The sequence below is a fragment of the Trematomus bernacchii genome, unplaced genomic scaffold, assembly GCF_902827165.1.
Source record: "Trematomus bernacchii unplaced genomic scaffold, fTreBer1.1, whole genome shotgun sequence".
Classification (NCBI taxonomy): Eukaryota; Metazoa; Chordata; class Actinopteri; order Perciformes; family Nototheniidae; genus Trematomus; species Trematomus bernacchii.
The window spans coordinates 1-16,557 of record NW_022987548.1 but is presented as its reverse complement, the minus strand read 5'-3'; the positions used below and the strand labels follow the sequence as shown (position 1 = coordinate 16,557).

Here is a 16,557-nt window from a genome sequence, read left to right as displayed (position 1 = left end):
AATCCTTTTCACACACTAAGGAAATATTACTTAGGAGCTCATAGTGCCTCCCATTGTGTGTGTTAGAGAAATGGCTCTACTATAGCAGAGAGTGTTGTTGGATATCCATTCGGGGCTATATTGAACACATTACTTGACTTGCTGGCTGTAGGGCTGCTGGATTTAAAAAAATATATATTATTCAAGCCTCCTAATTGTGATCATTGGAATAATTTTTAAAGTCGTCTTCACTACTTTCTCACTCTTTATTTAGACTCAAAGATGAATCAACCAAATATGTTTTATGCATATTAATTGATAAGGAAATTAACACATTTATAGAGCTCCTAATAGCTGAAAGGGGGTCCCCTGGCGTCCACATTTTGTATTTACGCACTTGCGTGGATCAAAATAAGAAGTTGCGCACGCATCCATCGCCATTTTTGAAAATCAGGAGGTGTGCGCCATCTGGTCCACAACAACCTCCTCAATTTCTGTTTAATTTAATCGCTTTCTACAAGTACTTTGTCCACGAATGGCTAAGCGAAACATGCATCAAGCGACCATGCAAAGCAGTAATTCTCCCCAACCAGCTTTACGCACCACCGACTCCCCGGAGGAATCACCGGGGAACAAAGACAGTCCAGAGCCGAAGGAGGAGCTTTCTCCTGGGGCCGAACCAGCAGAAGAAGCCGGGGAAGGAAGCGAGGAACCCCGGGATGAAATGACCCTGGATATCAACAGTTTTAGGAAGCCTGGAGAGAAGACTTTCACTCAGAGATCCCGGCTTTTTGTGGGGAACCTCCCGGTGGATATCCCCGAGGAAGAGTTCAAAGATATGTTTGCTAAATATGGAAATATCAGCGAGGTGTTTATCAACAGAGAGAGGGGCTTCGGCATCATTCGTTTGGTAAGTCCTTGTGATTTCAAGTGTGTGTTGGAGTGTTTCCTGTTATATGTTTCTCCACAAATAATCATGCAAAAGCCCCACTTTAAATCATGTGTTTGCCATAAACACATAAGATAATTGGAAATAAGCATGACAAAACATTTATTGACTACAGAAATATTTTTGATCCATTCAAGATTCAAAGGCTTTGTTGTCATATGCATAGTAGCTAGAGTGTATATATGGCAATGCAAATCCCAGGCTACTCCAACACTGCAACATATATATATATACTCAATAAAAATGGAGTGAATAAAAACAGAAATAAAATAAAATTGTGCAAGAGAATGTTCCAAATGAATGTGCCGGTAAATGCGTAAGAAGTCAACTACATGCATGTCAAGAGGTCAAAAAAACACTGCTACTAATATTGTAGTAAAAATACACATGTGGAATGCAAACAGATGCACGCTTATTCTAAACCTAAGACAAAAAGGACCAATTAGTCGACTAAGAGAGGGCAGCCCTTTTTAAATACGTCTTGTTTCTCATCTCAGTTTAGTTTGAACCTTGCACAGACAGTTGTACAAGTGTTGATGCAACGATGCAGATTCTGGACTGTCAGATATCTTAAAGTTTAAACGACTATTTATATATTTATCATTCAGCCCTAATTGAAACCTTAATGCGCATCACTGAGGTATCGTCAACCTTTTTCTTGTATCTCTTGTCTTCCAGGAAACACGGACACTAGCAGAGATTGCTAAATGTGAGTTGGATGGGACTGTGATGAACAATCGACCAATCAGGATACGCTTTGCTACACACGGTTCTGCACTCACTGTACGCAACCTGTTACCTGCAGTGACCAATGAGCTGCTAGAACAGGTAGGACAAGAGTTTCAACACTTCAGAAATTCATTAAGATTAGGATGTTTGTCAATCTTACTTCTACAGAATCGATGATTTCTGTGCACATACCCTGTAATCTGAAGCCCTTTCTTCTGCCATCAGGCGTTTTCTGAGTTTGGGCCGGTGGAACGGGCTATCGTGGTGACGGATGACCGCGGTCGTCCCACTGGGAGAGGCATCGTGGAGTTTGCACACAAATCAGCGGCACGAAAAGCTCTGGAGCAATGCACGGAGGGAGCACTGCTGCTGACCAAGTGAGGAGTGCAGGACTGAATTTTCTTTAACAAAATCCATGCAGACACATCTATTAAATTGATGTAACCTTGCTATCGCTCTACTCCAAAACCACTGACCATCACCTTCTTGTAACATCACAGGATTAATTTAGTGTTGTCTTACCTTTCTTCAGCACACCTTGTCCAGCCATTGTGGAGCCCTCGGAGCACTTTGATGATGAGGATGGACAGCCTGAGAAACTGCTGCACAAGACCGCAAAATACTATAAGTAAGTACAAAGACAAGTTAAGTTTCTGTTTCATTAAAATGTACTTAAGTCTGTTTTACTGGTGTTTGTTATTAGAACATTTCCAACTCCACCATGCACGTGGTTGTCTGTCAGTATAGCAAAGAGTTATTCTCTTTTTTTGTCTCCTTCCCCCTAGGGAACGAGAGCTGAAGCCACATTTTGCTCAGCCGGGGACTTTTGAGTTTGAATACTCGTCTCGCTGGAAAGCCCTTCATGAGATGGAGAAACAGCAGAAAGAGCAGGTGGACAAGAACATAAAAGAGGCCAAAGAGAAGCTGGAGGCCGAGCTGGAGTCGGCCAAACACGAACACCAGCTCATGATGATGAGACAAGGTAGGGGCTGTGAAGCTGCCATAATCCATGCATGTTGTCCTTCTGTTTTGATGCTCAATGTGATACTTTTTTGTGGCTTCCTCCAGATCTGATGAGGCGTCAGGAGGAGCTGAGGAGGCTGGAGGAGCTTCGCAACCAGGAGCTGCAGAGACGACAGCAGATAGAGATGAGGTGTGCTTTCTTTCTTTCTCTACATCAGAGTGTTTTTCAACCTTTAAGCCACGGCTCACATGACGACCTCTTACTGGTGTGCCGCAGAACAGTGGATGCAAATCACTGAGCTACACAGACAGGCTGTTTATAGTCAGATTGTTTGATTTGATGTGTCTTTATTCTGTGTGGTTGCAGGCATGAAGAGGAGAGGAGGAGGCGAGAGGAGGAGGCGATGAGGCACAGAGAACAGGAGGAACAGAGACGTCCAGCAGAAGGATTCAAACCAAACTACCCGGACAACGTGAGTACATCTGGATCACAAACAAGCACGCTTAGAAACACTGAAGTCTAGTTACATTTGCACTTTCATACATAGAACAAACCTGCTATCAGGAATAAAAAGTTCAGCTTGTCAGGTTGATTTAAATATTATACACACACTGCTTTGCAATAAGATAAATACATCTTGATGTGTACTTAATTTAACATGTGATATTTATTTTTTTGCTAGCAGGAGTATTATTAAAGAATATAAACGCTATCTGCTGCCATCTAGTGCTTAGCCGCTGCTCAGCAACTACTTTTCGATGAAGAATGATTGGTAGATGTTAGTAAAACAATAACATGTTCTGTGAAATATCTGTACCTTGCAAGTCCTTCATTTTCGCAGAATGATAATTATATTAAATCAGAGCAATGGGCAATTTCTGTCATCAGTTTTGTTGTAACAGTGTGAGTGTTGTCTGGTAGCTTCTCAGTTGAAGAATTATACTTTTAGCAGGGTTTTGTTCTGAAGGCTCTTCTTCACTTCCTACAGAGAGAGCAGGAAATGAGAGGAGGTGAACTGGGCGCTCGTGGAGCCGCTAATTTGGGAGGTACGGGCATCATGTTATAAAAACCAGATAATGAAGTGACGACGTAATGTCATATTTGAACTCTTTGTCCTGCATCCCAAGTGGCTCCTAGATGCACATTTTTGTAATGCTTTGTATGTTTTGACTGTCTTTTGGTGTGCATGGACTCACATGGGATGCAATGCAAAAGAGAACAAATCACAATACATCACATAATGTCTACACAATTGCACATGTCGCACTATAAGTGAGAACTTGTCGTTATTAATTGCTGTCTAGTTTATCTATCTGTGAAGTGTTACCCTCAATATACATTGTAACATAATACACTAGCTGTTGACTACTTTAAATATGGAATACCTTACCCACAATTCCCACAAACCAACCAATGCTGCGTTTGTTTGCGTGTAGATGGCTATAACCAGGGCTCTCCGGGGGCCAATGGTAACCAGGGTCAGATGATGGGAATGAGTGGAAGGGGAGCAGCCATTGGCCAAGAGGGAACGGCAAATATGGGGTCGCCATTGATGTCGGAGAACGGAGCAATGGTAATGTATCAGGAAACAAAATGAGGATATTAAAGCTGCTTTCTTTATAGAGTAGCATTGCCTCGTACACTGGAACAAATGCTACTCCAAAAACAAGTTACGAAATAATGAAAACAAGGTGTTTTCACTTGAAATAAGTACAAAAATCTGCCAATAGAACAAATTAGCTTGGTAAGAGTTCTTGAAATAAGATGGGATATTTAGATAAATCAGATCTTATAATTAGCTAGGAGAACTCATTTTGAACTATATCTTACCAGGATCAGGAAATGTTGTGTTACAATATAAGTTAGTTGGTGATTTTCCAATAAATATGTAAAAAAAAAACAGTTTTATCTGAGATACGATTCAAAATAAGATTTTTTGACCTAACAAGATGATGCATGATGTCTAAAAACAAGACCCGATATCTCACTGCAGTGTTACTTCTGAAGTTATCATGTCTTACATATAGACATATTCTGACTAGATATTATATAATATATAATATACTGGGCAAGATTTTGAGTTTTTGTAGTGTAATGATGGATAAAGAGTGTTTAATTTAACTTCTAAGGCTTTCCTATAAAAGTTATTGTGGACAAAACTACTGCAAAATACCTGTATTTGTAAAAAAACCTTTATTAAGTTGAAAGCACTTTGTTTACCTGTAGACTTAACTAATAGCCTTATTCCTCTCTCTTTTCGTCTGCTTGGCTCACTTGTGTTGCTCTCGGACGCCGACACTTGGATCCAAACCCGATGTTCTGATGTACGGTGAATCACGTTTTCTTAACACTTAAAAACCTCAGCGGAACGATAGGTTTCCGCAGGGAGGACAAATCGGGGGGCGACCAGAAGTTGAGTCCCCAAATCAGCAGCAACAGCAGCAGCAGCAACAGCAGCAGCAACAGCAGCAGCAGCAGCCAGTGGGCCCTCAGGCTTTTGAAGGACCAAATAACAAACGACGCAGATACTAACTCTTCCCAAACATAGAGAATTTCCCTTTGTGACTGACATAAACCCAATCTTCTTTTCCCGTTTCCACAACATGGACATATTTCTCACTAAAAGGCATCTATTTTGTGGATTAAATGCTTTTTAAAGACTCTTATTTGCGATATTTTTGGACAGCATATGTTTTCTGAATGAGACGGTTGGTGCTGTTTTGTCTGCTGAATCTTACATGTATTTAAAAGTATTTTTCAAGAAGGTCCTTCGTGGGAACATGACTGCTATCGTTGCATTTTAAAAGACATTAGAAAACAAGACTGCTGACATTTTAAAGTGTAACATTAGAGAGATAGACATACTGTGACTCTTAGCTAATTAAATGTTCTATCATACAGTGAGTGAGTGTTTATACAGCTTTGGGGAATCCTGTATTTGATGGTTACGAGTAATAAACCATTTGTGGGAAATTCTGTCTCTTTTTGATTGGAAATAATCGTGATTTCTTAACTGTAAATAAGCCAAAATCCTAAAGTCCAACCCCCTTAGACTTAACCCTTTTCATATGTTTGTAAAGTTGGATCCGGTCAGTTCAGATCTGGATGAATGTCTGAATATAAAATATGTTTTGTACTGTAATTTACTTTATATAGCAAACCCATTACCCTAATGTGTTTCCTTCTGAAATGGAAATATAAGCCACTGCGAGTTCAGTTGATCACAAAATCTGTTTAACTATCAAGAAACTTTATTTATTAAATGGACAAGTAGAAAAAAACTCCTTCATTTTCAAGCTTCTGAGTCTTTTTTTCTTTTGAGTATTTGCAATAAGTTGTCTCTGTTACAGTTCCACCTTTTAAATTGTAAAAAAAAACATTTGACATCTTGATAGTACTTTAGAGAATGGTTCATAAAAAGCTGATATTCTCTCTATTGGTCAACCTTTATGTGGACAATATGTCACTAGTTAGGTGTGTGTGTGTGTGGGGGGGGGGGTGTGGGGGTGTGTGTGTGGCCTAGCATTACTATACTTGTGGGGACCTAAATCTGTTTACGCAGTCACGTGTGGGGACTCGCCTCCCTTATGGGGACAAAATGGAGGACCCCATGAGGGGAATTATTAATTTTAGGGTGAAGACTTGGTTAGGTTAAGGGTTAGGGTTAGGCATGTGTTGGTTATGGTTAAGGTTAGGATAAGTCTCCAGGAAATGCATGTAAGTCAATGTAATGTCCCCTGAAGTGATATGTGTGTGTGTGTGTTTGTGAGAGACGATGCAATCTGTTTTTCCACTGGACCTGGAAAGTTTAATATAACCTGAATGGTTTTCACGGATTCTAAGGAATAGTCTTTTGCAGGTAATTACATTTAATTGAATGTCTTCCTCTTGTATGTTTGCATAGTAACACACTCACATCTGACTGTCTTTCTGTGTATCTAAGTGTGTGACAGATACCATCCTACAGGAGAATATTCGGGGAAATTGAGAGCAGTTTTGTGTTTCAAGCAAAAAGTCGATGTTTCACTTTTGTGTTTAAGGCATGTATTTGGAAATCATCGCTTTGCGTGCATCAAGCATTCAGTAGAGTTCACTCCACTGTAATAATTGGGAATAGCCGGTCCTTCTATTTCCTGGAATCAATATTAATATTTTGTGATTGCTAAAATGTGACCTGTGTCCCCTGATGAACCAGTGTATTTGTTATTGCTGATTCTGCCTGTCCAGTTTCATTATCATCTGCACATATACTTCAGAGGCTTTTTGATATAATAATTTATACGATGCCACTTTCAATTTGATTCTCAGTGTTGCAGAATATTTGTTTTTAAATTGTTTTCTGTCTCCTCTCTTATAGGTCCTAAGTGAGTCCTGCATCTGGTGAACAAATAGGTAGATACACAGACACACAGTATGTACACAAGATGGATTGGTCCATTGTATTATATTTGTTATGTTAGGCCTCTTTGCACCTGATCTTATAAAAGGTGAAGTTGCTTCTGGTTCCAAAAACAAAGATGGTGACGTTCTGCTTCATCATCATTTCAGTAGAGACAGAGTGAGTGAGTCAGCACCTAACTCTCAGTGGGATTTATATGATCAAATAAAAATGATAGTGACCATAGAGAGAACATTTCTGGTTAAGATTATATAAACATCCCATGCTTTTGTAGATCTGTCTTTCCTCTCCTATTAATACAAATTACAAATGACATTAGATGCTGTTACAGTGAACTTAATCAGAACCTGAAACATAAGATATGTTAATTGGGTCATGTCGTATTGATGTACAAAGATAACTGTTATGTCGTAGCAAGATTTACTTTCTTCCTGACTTTCTGGTCCACACAGAAGAACCTGTATTATCTTTGTGTTATAACATTAAACAAAAACCCAAGGTTTAAAATATGGGTGTTTATAATATACCAGTATTAACAAGAAGGGTGATAAATATGATGTTAGTAATATATAATATATAATATTCCAGTGCCTCGTTTTCTTTTGCAAGTTCCCTCTCTTTAAAGCTATTGTCACAGACTCTCTCCACTTGTGTTTTGTTAGCGTACAATTTGACATTTTAACTGATAGCATTCTCAGCTTTAGGGGTGGAAAGACCGTGTTTGTAGCGGGACGTTTTGGATTCGACGAACGAAGGGGGGGCGCGCTGCTTTTCTTTGCCATGCCCAAGGCTGCTCATTACCAACACGAGGGAAGGTAATCATTGAAGTGATCCACTTTTAACGGGGCTGATTGTGGCCAATTTGGGGAATGAATACTCCCACGTCTTCACTTTCTGGCCTTGTTCTGCTTTAGCCCAGTTTGTGGCCCACTTTTCCAGAAGGACCATCGATTTTGGGGCAACAATCCTTGGTCCTTTTGCGTTTCCTTCCTTCATTTTCCTTGGATATGGTCTTACATTAATGTTATTATAAAACAGCGGTAAAAATAAGTTTGGTGATGCAGCTTAAGAGCTATGCCCCAAAGCTATGGAACAAAATACCTGTAGACATCAGGGAAGCCAGCTCGGTGGAAGTCTTTAAAAAAAAAACTCAAAACACATTTGTACAATTTAGCCTTTTAGGAAGCAAACTCCTGCTCTCTCTCTGCTGCACCTTCTCAATGCATTGCGATGCATTTTAACCTGTCACTTGTGTTTTGAATTTGCACTATCCTCCTTTTAATGCACAATTTCATTCTTGTACCTTTAATCTAAATGTCTGCTCTATGCAATTTTAAGTTAGTTTTTATGTCTCCTACTGGTATCTGTATTCTGTTTGTTATCAATGTTCTGTGAAATGTCTATGTGAAGCACTTTGGACTGCACTTAGTGTATGAAAGGTGCTATTCAAATAGAGATTATTATTATTATTATCCAACTAATTACAGCTTTGGAACATTAATATCTGCGTCACAGATCAAAGATGTCTCTCTGTAGAGTTAATTGAAGGATAATCACTTCATTTATGTTGTGAATGTGTCCTACATTACAACCTTTTGGCCTACATTGCAGTCAGTTTTCTCAGAGACACTGAATCTAATAATGTAGCTTCAGCCTGCAGCTAATCCGATCACCGTCCAAATAACTTCTGCTAGAACAAGTTCCCAGGATTCCTTCTAGTTTGTGCATATAGTTTAACTGTATATGTGTAAATAAAAGTAGATACAAGGTCAACTTATTACCGTATTAATGCCCAATATGTTAAACAGACTGTGGTCACCGTTGCCTTTGCTGCAAACTGTCTATAAAATTAGATTTTTGTTCATGCTACTGTCTATTTTTCATTACGTCCTTTATTGATATTTGTTTTTTTATTTCACTACACCAAGAGAAGCCATGCAGATGTAGTTTTAACGGAGTATATTTAACTATTATTTGGTTCATTTAAAAAGAATAATAATGTAAGTTTGGCATTTGTTTTAGGACAGGGGGAATGTTTCTCTTATTTACCATAAGAATGATTCTGTCTAATCTACTCTTGTTTCTGCTAATAGACAACAATGATTTGCAGATTGATCCATAAATCATTTTCTACTCCTGTTGGACTTCTTAATACAACGTAATCCCCAAAGCACACAGCTACTCTCATCCAATAAACCTTATTTTGCCTTGTTTGTTTTCGGGTAAATCTGATTGCCCTGCAGATTGAATGGAGCAATTTGGTTTAAAAATAGACGGACCTATGTTTTGCAGCGTACTGGCACCGCCTCCATTCGGTGCGTAAAGACGTATTACTGTAGGAGGGTGCCACAGTATCTGATAATCCAGACAGCAGGAGGTGATTTTGGTTACAGCACAACCTTCCCTTGATGGTAAAGAGAAGGAGATACGTATGTTTTGACGTTTTTTTAAACTTGTTTTCCCTTCCTCGCTGATCACGTTTTCCATTTTACGCGCAGGCTAAAAAAGTTTCCGGTGATTTTGGGATGGTTCGTTTCTCCCGGAGAAGGAGCACGTTAATGGGATTCTTTTCCCCGCTGAATCACCTGAGGGCAGCCGGACAGTGAGTGTCTGGAGGCTGATGGACGACATGTCTCCACAGCAGCAGCAGCAGCAGCAGCAGCAGCAGCAGGAAAACACACGGGTATGTCGATGTCACTAACACATGGTAATATGTAGTCATGGGTTAAAATGCTCATTTCGTCATTTATTTGCGTTTAATATATTTAATATGAGTGCACATTATGTCATTAATACATTTTTAATATGTTGTCATGGTTTAACATGCACTTTTCCTAATCTATTTGCGTTTAATATGAGTGCACAACTCCAGACAACATGTACAAATAAGCCTCTTTATATTTGTTTACCTATACAATAGTTAACCAGTTGTTATTAGAATAAAAATGTCCTTAAAGTAACTGAAATATGAATGGGTGCTTTGTCCTATATGCCTCCATAAAGACACTCAAACAAGTCAAATAGTCCTTAGGATGAAGATGTACACGATAACAAATAACAATGTTACTTAATTCTAGTGCATTATTAAGTGTCTTATATTCAAAGTGAGGTTTTATCAACTTGTTATTTTAGGCATGAAACTGCACTTGTGAGCAACACAATCAGAATTCAATCAAACCACATTAGAAAGCATTTCATAATGACTATTTTCCATGAGTATATTATAGTTTCGATGGTTGTTAACACATAATAATCATTTTAGATTGCAGTAAAATCTATTATAGTCATGAACAATGTGTACTATAATCAGATACATCATAAAAAGGGTGTTTAAAGTGCATTGGTTTAGCAAAAATGAATATCCTTTACATGCTATCAGTAGGTGTGTTTCCCTACATTAACCCTCGCTGTGAGTTCATGTTAGTTTATTCTAAGGACTGAAAGGTATATGTTGTGGCTGCAGAGTGAGGAATGTCTCACCACCGTGTGACCCTTGCTAAATCAATGATATTACACTGTGAAATGTCAAAAATGTGTGGAGATTGGATTGATCTTTTCTCACTGTGGAGCTTTTGATTCTGTAAAGTTTACGGACACATTAGTGACTTTAATGTCATGCGTTCAGACTGAAATGTCTCCACAACATGGATCACAATGTTCATGTTCCTCTAAGGATACATTTGAATAACATTGGTTTTTATTTAGTGCAAAAATAATGACAAACACTTACACATGACTATTGGTTTGACTCTGTCCTCCTGAATTGCGTCATGGCACAACATGCAGAACAATGAAAAGCATTTTTATCTAAAGGCAATTGTGGCCTTGAATTTTTGTTATTTATTGATTTGAATTGCTGATATTGCAAGGGACGTCTGTACCTTAATGTATTTAAGAGTTACAATGAAATTAAGTTATACATGAAATAGGAAAAAAATGCCTCAAAGTACATCTTAAGAAGTGGATTACCTGTCTTAACAAATGACTATACTAATCATGATAAGTATTAGGTGACCACAGAGTGTGTTAATCGGACACACGATGAAATAACAATTATGTAATCTGTCACCTAGCTTTGAACTCACATCCTAATACAATGAGATTCAATTAAAGGTAAAGGGGGTACTAGGATGACATAAAAGAGGGTCTCAATGTGCCATACTTTAGTTAAAGTAGTTCATTTTAAATGACTAGCTGGAGATTTCTGGATTAAAATGTGTTCACTGCAGCACCACAAATCCTATAAGAGCGTCACAGTTTTCACACATTTGTGCACAGTGCAGATGAAGTGTGAGAGAGGTCAGGAGAGTCATGGCAGAGACAGATGAGGCTGGACGTTATACAGACTGCTCTATGTTGTCACCGGGTTAATCTACATGCTGCGACATTCCTCCGTGTTTAAATTCTCCTGCTTCAATCGGACGTTCCTGTCCTTTTGGAGGCCACCGTCGGTCCCAGCGGTGTGATGGATGTGTTGCACATAACGAATGAGGAAAGTGTAAACACGACATTTAAAAAAAGGGTCTGAGATCAGCTCTCTGTGGGATTGGAGCCTTTTTAGTTGTGCAGGATAGGTAAAGGCTTTCATTAAAAAGTTGTAACGTGTTATACAGGTTTTGTCTTTACATTTATATGGGATTAAGGGAGAAAAACGTTACATATTGTTTTTAAGCTAAATTCTGATGCACTTTTACTACTTTTTTGTAAAATCCAAATTGATGCACATTGAAGACTTAGTTTAGTGCTATAATAAAGTCAATGGTAATGTAAATTGCACAGCTAAACACTATACAAATCTGATTTCCAGGGATATCTTCCTTTGATGCAATCTGTATGAATATTGGTCATCAGAAATTAAATATTTGATTCTCTACTGTCGAAGAAAGACGTGTAAACAGAGTTAATATGACCTTTTGTTACACACTGTATACAAACACACATTACACACATGCAGAGGTGAGATAATATTTTAATTTGCATGAACTTATTGTGTGTTTTTGTCTGTTTTTAGCGGATGAAGTCTCAGAGTTATCGGCGGCAGTCCGCCCCCTCTATGGTCATCTCCAAGGCTCTCATCAGGTCCAAGACTATCTCCAGGTACTGCACACACATTTAAATACTTAATGCTAGTAGTACGCCGTAATTATGCCTATTTTTTTCACATTGCACATTTCATTTTGTAAGTTGACACCTTCAGCAGTGTTTATCCAGGTGACTAGGTCAAGCTCTAAACGTCCAGCTCACTTTAACAGAAGTCAAACAAAACCCTGAATCCACACACACACACACACACACACACACACACACACACACACACACACACACACACACACACACACACACACACACACACACACACCCAACCCCCCTTAGTGAGGTGTTGAATCGACTCGGATAGTTAATCCTCCTGGACGCAGACTTATCAGAGGATCAGGCATCTATTAATAGCCCTGTCTTTAAACGTACAGACAGGGAAAGTGAAGAAGAAGTAACCTCGTTAAAAAAACACCCACTGACCCCTTACCCTTATTCTCAAACACCTAGACTCCTAGTCTGCACATAATGTTTAGTTTAGGTGTGGAAAAAGTGATAAGACATACCTCTGAAATATGACGACATCTCTTTGGGAAATATCAAATATAGTCGCCTGGGAAAACCATAGATTGAAGGAAGCGAGCTCTTTAGATTTGAACCCATGACTCAGAATCACATAAAGTCCCATTTACATGCAGCCAGGAGTCCTTTCATCTCTTATCAATCTCTATCAAAGGGGATCATGCAAACTCAATGTTCATGTATGTCAGGATTGTCAGGATTCTGGAGTTGTTTAGTATTCGATGATGAGGCAAAGAGACAGAGATCTGAAGTGAATAATCTAATAAGAGAGAGGCCATCAGAAGAGACGGGGGAGGATTATGTCTACTCTGCCAAACATGCCTTCTGATAAACCAACACTGTACACCTCAAAACATTTAAGGACCAGTTTTAACCATTGAGTTAGCAGCTAATATGCATTACCAGTCAGATACACTGGTTTACAGCAAGTTACATATCATTGATTGATTCTTGGTTTTTGTTTTACATATTTATTTATTTTTTGGTGTCTCTTTAAAACTATTTTTAGAACATACCAAGTAAATCAACCTTAACCCGATGTCTCTATAGATGTACCATAATATATCAAATATACCAAACTGTCAAAAGGTTTTATAATTGAGGATTTGTTTGCAAGATGGTTTCGCAGTTGCTTTTGAGAAATATTGAAACACGGTACATGTGAAATCAAAGGCATATGTTGATATGGCACATTTACTGGGTTGTACTATGATGTAATGATATGATTTACAGCAAGTTACAAATCATTGAAGGTACTGTGAGTTGCTCGGGTTGCATCAACATCTTGTGATATTAAACAAAGTCTGCAATGAATGAAGTTGGAGTCAAAGAGGGTCTGTCTTGGTGTCCCAAATCTTCATCAAAACACTTTTGTCCTCTGAGTTTTGGTCTCATGAGCAGAAAAGTGCAGAATGTAATGTTTTTAACAGGATGTGGTTAATGCAAGATGTTTATTTGTTGTTATTATTTAAAGTGGACCTATCATGCTATATTTGAATAATATAGTGTAGGACCATACCTATATAAGGCATATTTATACTTTTTTTTTTCAAAATACCAAACAGATCATGCATTTTAGCCATGCCTCATTTTGCTCAATTTGACATTTTTAAGCTCTGTTTTTGCAAGGGCAGATTCAGTGAGAACAGCACCATCTACAGGCCTGGCATATGTACTACAGCGTCTCCAGCGCTTTCGAACGGCAATGGCCGTGGCTGTCTCCTCCTGATTGGTGGAGTTGGCCCAATAGCCGTAGCGCCACCGTCCTGACGTCAGGACAGTGTTCAAATCTGGATCAGTTTTGATCAGATCCGTTGCAGCCCCTTTTTTAGAGATTTGGGTATGGAGGAAAATAGAGAGGGTTGTGTTTTCTGACACTTGGTGAGTTCCCTGGAACACCGGGGACACATATTCATGTAGAAAAGACGTACACAAGTGCATTTTGCATGATAGGTCCCCTTTAAGTGAAACATGTAGAATAGAGTGATTTTGATTTATTATCAGTAAACAAATACGTTGAAGGTTTGATTTGTACTTTTCTGGCTATGATAAAAACCCATTAGCATGTTGTGAGCTTTCAGGTGTAATCTAGTATGTTAACATGATGAATTAAATGTATATTGTGATGACTAGTGAGCCTTGTATACCTTCCTTCTTCCTAATTTTCTGCTGTACATATTTTATTTTGATGCAAAAGAAACCTTGGCTGACACATAATGATCATCTTTGTATGATGAAGGGAATTGATGTGAAATGTCCGAGATGGTGATCCAGTAATTACATTACATTTCATTTAGCTGTTGCTTTATCCAAAGTGACAGCATATATATCAACTACCCATTGAATCTAACTGTAATGAAGTTACTTAATTAATTGTACTATTTGTAAGTATTTGTATCAGCTGCATATGTAAAACACAGGATATTTTGATGAGTAAAATAAAAACATCCCACTGGCCATAAGACTATTAAACACCTGAACTTTTGATAGAACATCCATCTGTTTGCAACATATATATATATCAATATTCCAATTACTTGTACATAGACTCTCCTTGCACCATTTCTATTCTATTTTATTTGTATTACTTGCACTATTATCTGTTTTATTGTGTTGCACTGTTGGAGGAGCCTACGATTGTCATTGTCATAACTACACTGTAGCTATGAACACATGACAATAAAAGCCTTGAGTCGTGAATTCTTGTTTTTCCGCCCTGTTTCAGAGACAGCTTCCTGGTTCCAGTGTGTCCAGAGAGCTGCTCATTGGTCCAGTCCCTCCTCCTCCCCGGCTCTGATAGGTCGTTTCTTCTCCACGGAAACGCTCAGTTGAAGACGGGGATGCAGACTCAGGACCGACACCTCTTCCTGTTCAGCGACTTGCTGGTGATCGCCAAAGCCAAGTAAGGTTTTTTCATATTTGTATTGAAGACACATAGAAAATACATTTGGTACATTGATAGGTTAGATTGAACAGTTCAAAGCTACGAGCCATACATAGATGATCTTCACTTGAAGGCGTACAATATTAAAACCATAATTATAACCAAAACAGACCATGTAGCCAAAATGTAGTGTCCATTAATCAGTAGACACAAATGAGAGACATTCTTCTGGTTGTAACTTATATATATCAATATTCCAATTACTTGTATATTGACTATTCTGCACAATTTCTATTATATCTGTTTTATTGTGTTGCACTGTTGGAGGAGCCTGTGACCCATTGTCATATCTACACTGTAGCTGCTGTACAAATGACATTAAAAGCGTTGAATCTTGAATCTTGGGTGCCTTCCTCTGCATTCCCAGATCAGCCAATCACTTCAAGCAGAAGGCGCAGGTGTGTGTGTGTGAGATGTGGACGGCAGGCTGCATGGACGAAGTGTGTGAGGGGAGCACGAACCCAGAGAGGAGCTTCGTCATGGGCTGGCCCACCTGTAACTGTGTGGCTATGTTTAGGTAACACACACACACACACACACACACACACACACACACTCACTCACTCACTCACTCACTCACTCACTCACTCACTCACTCACTCACTCACTCACTCACTCACTCACAGGGAATCACAGAGACAGACATGCACACACACACACACACACACACACACACACACACACACACACACACACACACACCCACACACACTCACACTCACACTCACACTCACACTCACACTCACTCACTCATACACACACCTACACACACACCTACACACACACACACCTACACACACACACCTACACACACACACCTACACACACACACACACACACACCTACACACACTCACTCACTCACTCACTCACTCACTCACTCACTCACTCACTCTCACACACACACACACACACTCTCACTCTCACACACACACACACACACACACTCTCACTCTCACACACACACACACACACACACACACCTCACTCACTCACTCACACACACACACCTACACACACACACCTACACACCTCACTCACTCACTCACAGGGAATCACAGAGACAGACATGCACACACACACACACACACACACACACACACACACTCACACTCACACTCACACACACACTCACACTCACACTCACACTCACACTCACACTCACTCACTCACTCACTCATACACACACCTACACACACACACCTACACACACACCTACACACACACCTACACACACACACACCTACACACATACACCTACACACACTCACTCACTCACTCACTCACTCTCACACACACACACACACACACACTCTCACTCTCACACACACACACACACACTCACTCACTCACTCACTCACTCACTCATACACACACCTACACACACACACCTACACACACACCCTCACTCACTCACTCACTCACTCACTCACACACACACACACACACACACACTCTCACCTCTCACCACCGCACACC

At 39.4% G+C, this 16,557-nt stretch overlaps 2 protein-coding genes across 2 annotated transcripts; both read left to right on the top strand.

Annotated features, from left to right (window-relative positions):
* Window positions 1–408: 408 nt before the first annotated feature.
* On the top strand, window positions 409–5,910 carry pspc1 (paraspeckle component 1). The gene is made up of 10 exons (XM_034123626.1): window positions 409–889; window positions 1,607–1,756; window positions 1,883–2,034; window positions 2,190–2,285; window positions 2,443–2,639; window positions 2,726–2,810; window positions 2,988–3,093; window positions 3,610–3,667; window positions 4,058–4,194; window positions 4,986–5,910. Exons 1-10 carry the CDS (start codon window positions 515–517, stop codon window positions 5,151–5,153), a joined length of 1,524 nt encoding a protein of 507 aa, XP_033979517.1. The 5' UTR covers window positions 409–514; the 3' UTR covers window positions 5,154–5,910.
* A 3,442-nt stretch (window positions 5,911–9,352) lies between these two features.
* LOC117476946 (rho GTPase-activating protein 20-like) lies at window positions 9,353–15,596 on the top strand (the record flags this gene model as incomplete). The annotated part of the gene is made up of 5 exons (XM_034123624.1): window positions 9,353–9,431; window positions 9,519–9,703; window positions 12,032–12,117; window positions 14,861–15,037; window positions 15,447–15,596. Coding segments are annotated over exons 2-5 (476 nt in total), but the record flags the coding sequence as incomplete, so codon positions are not given.
* Between the last annotated feature and the right edge of the window lie 961 nt (window positions 15,597–16,557).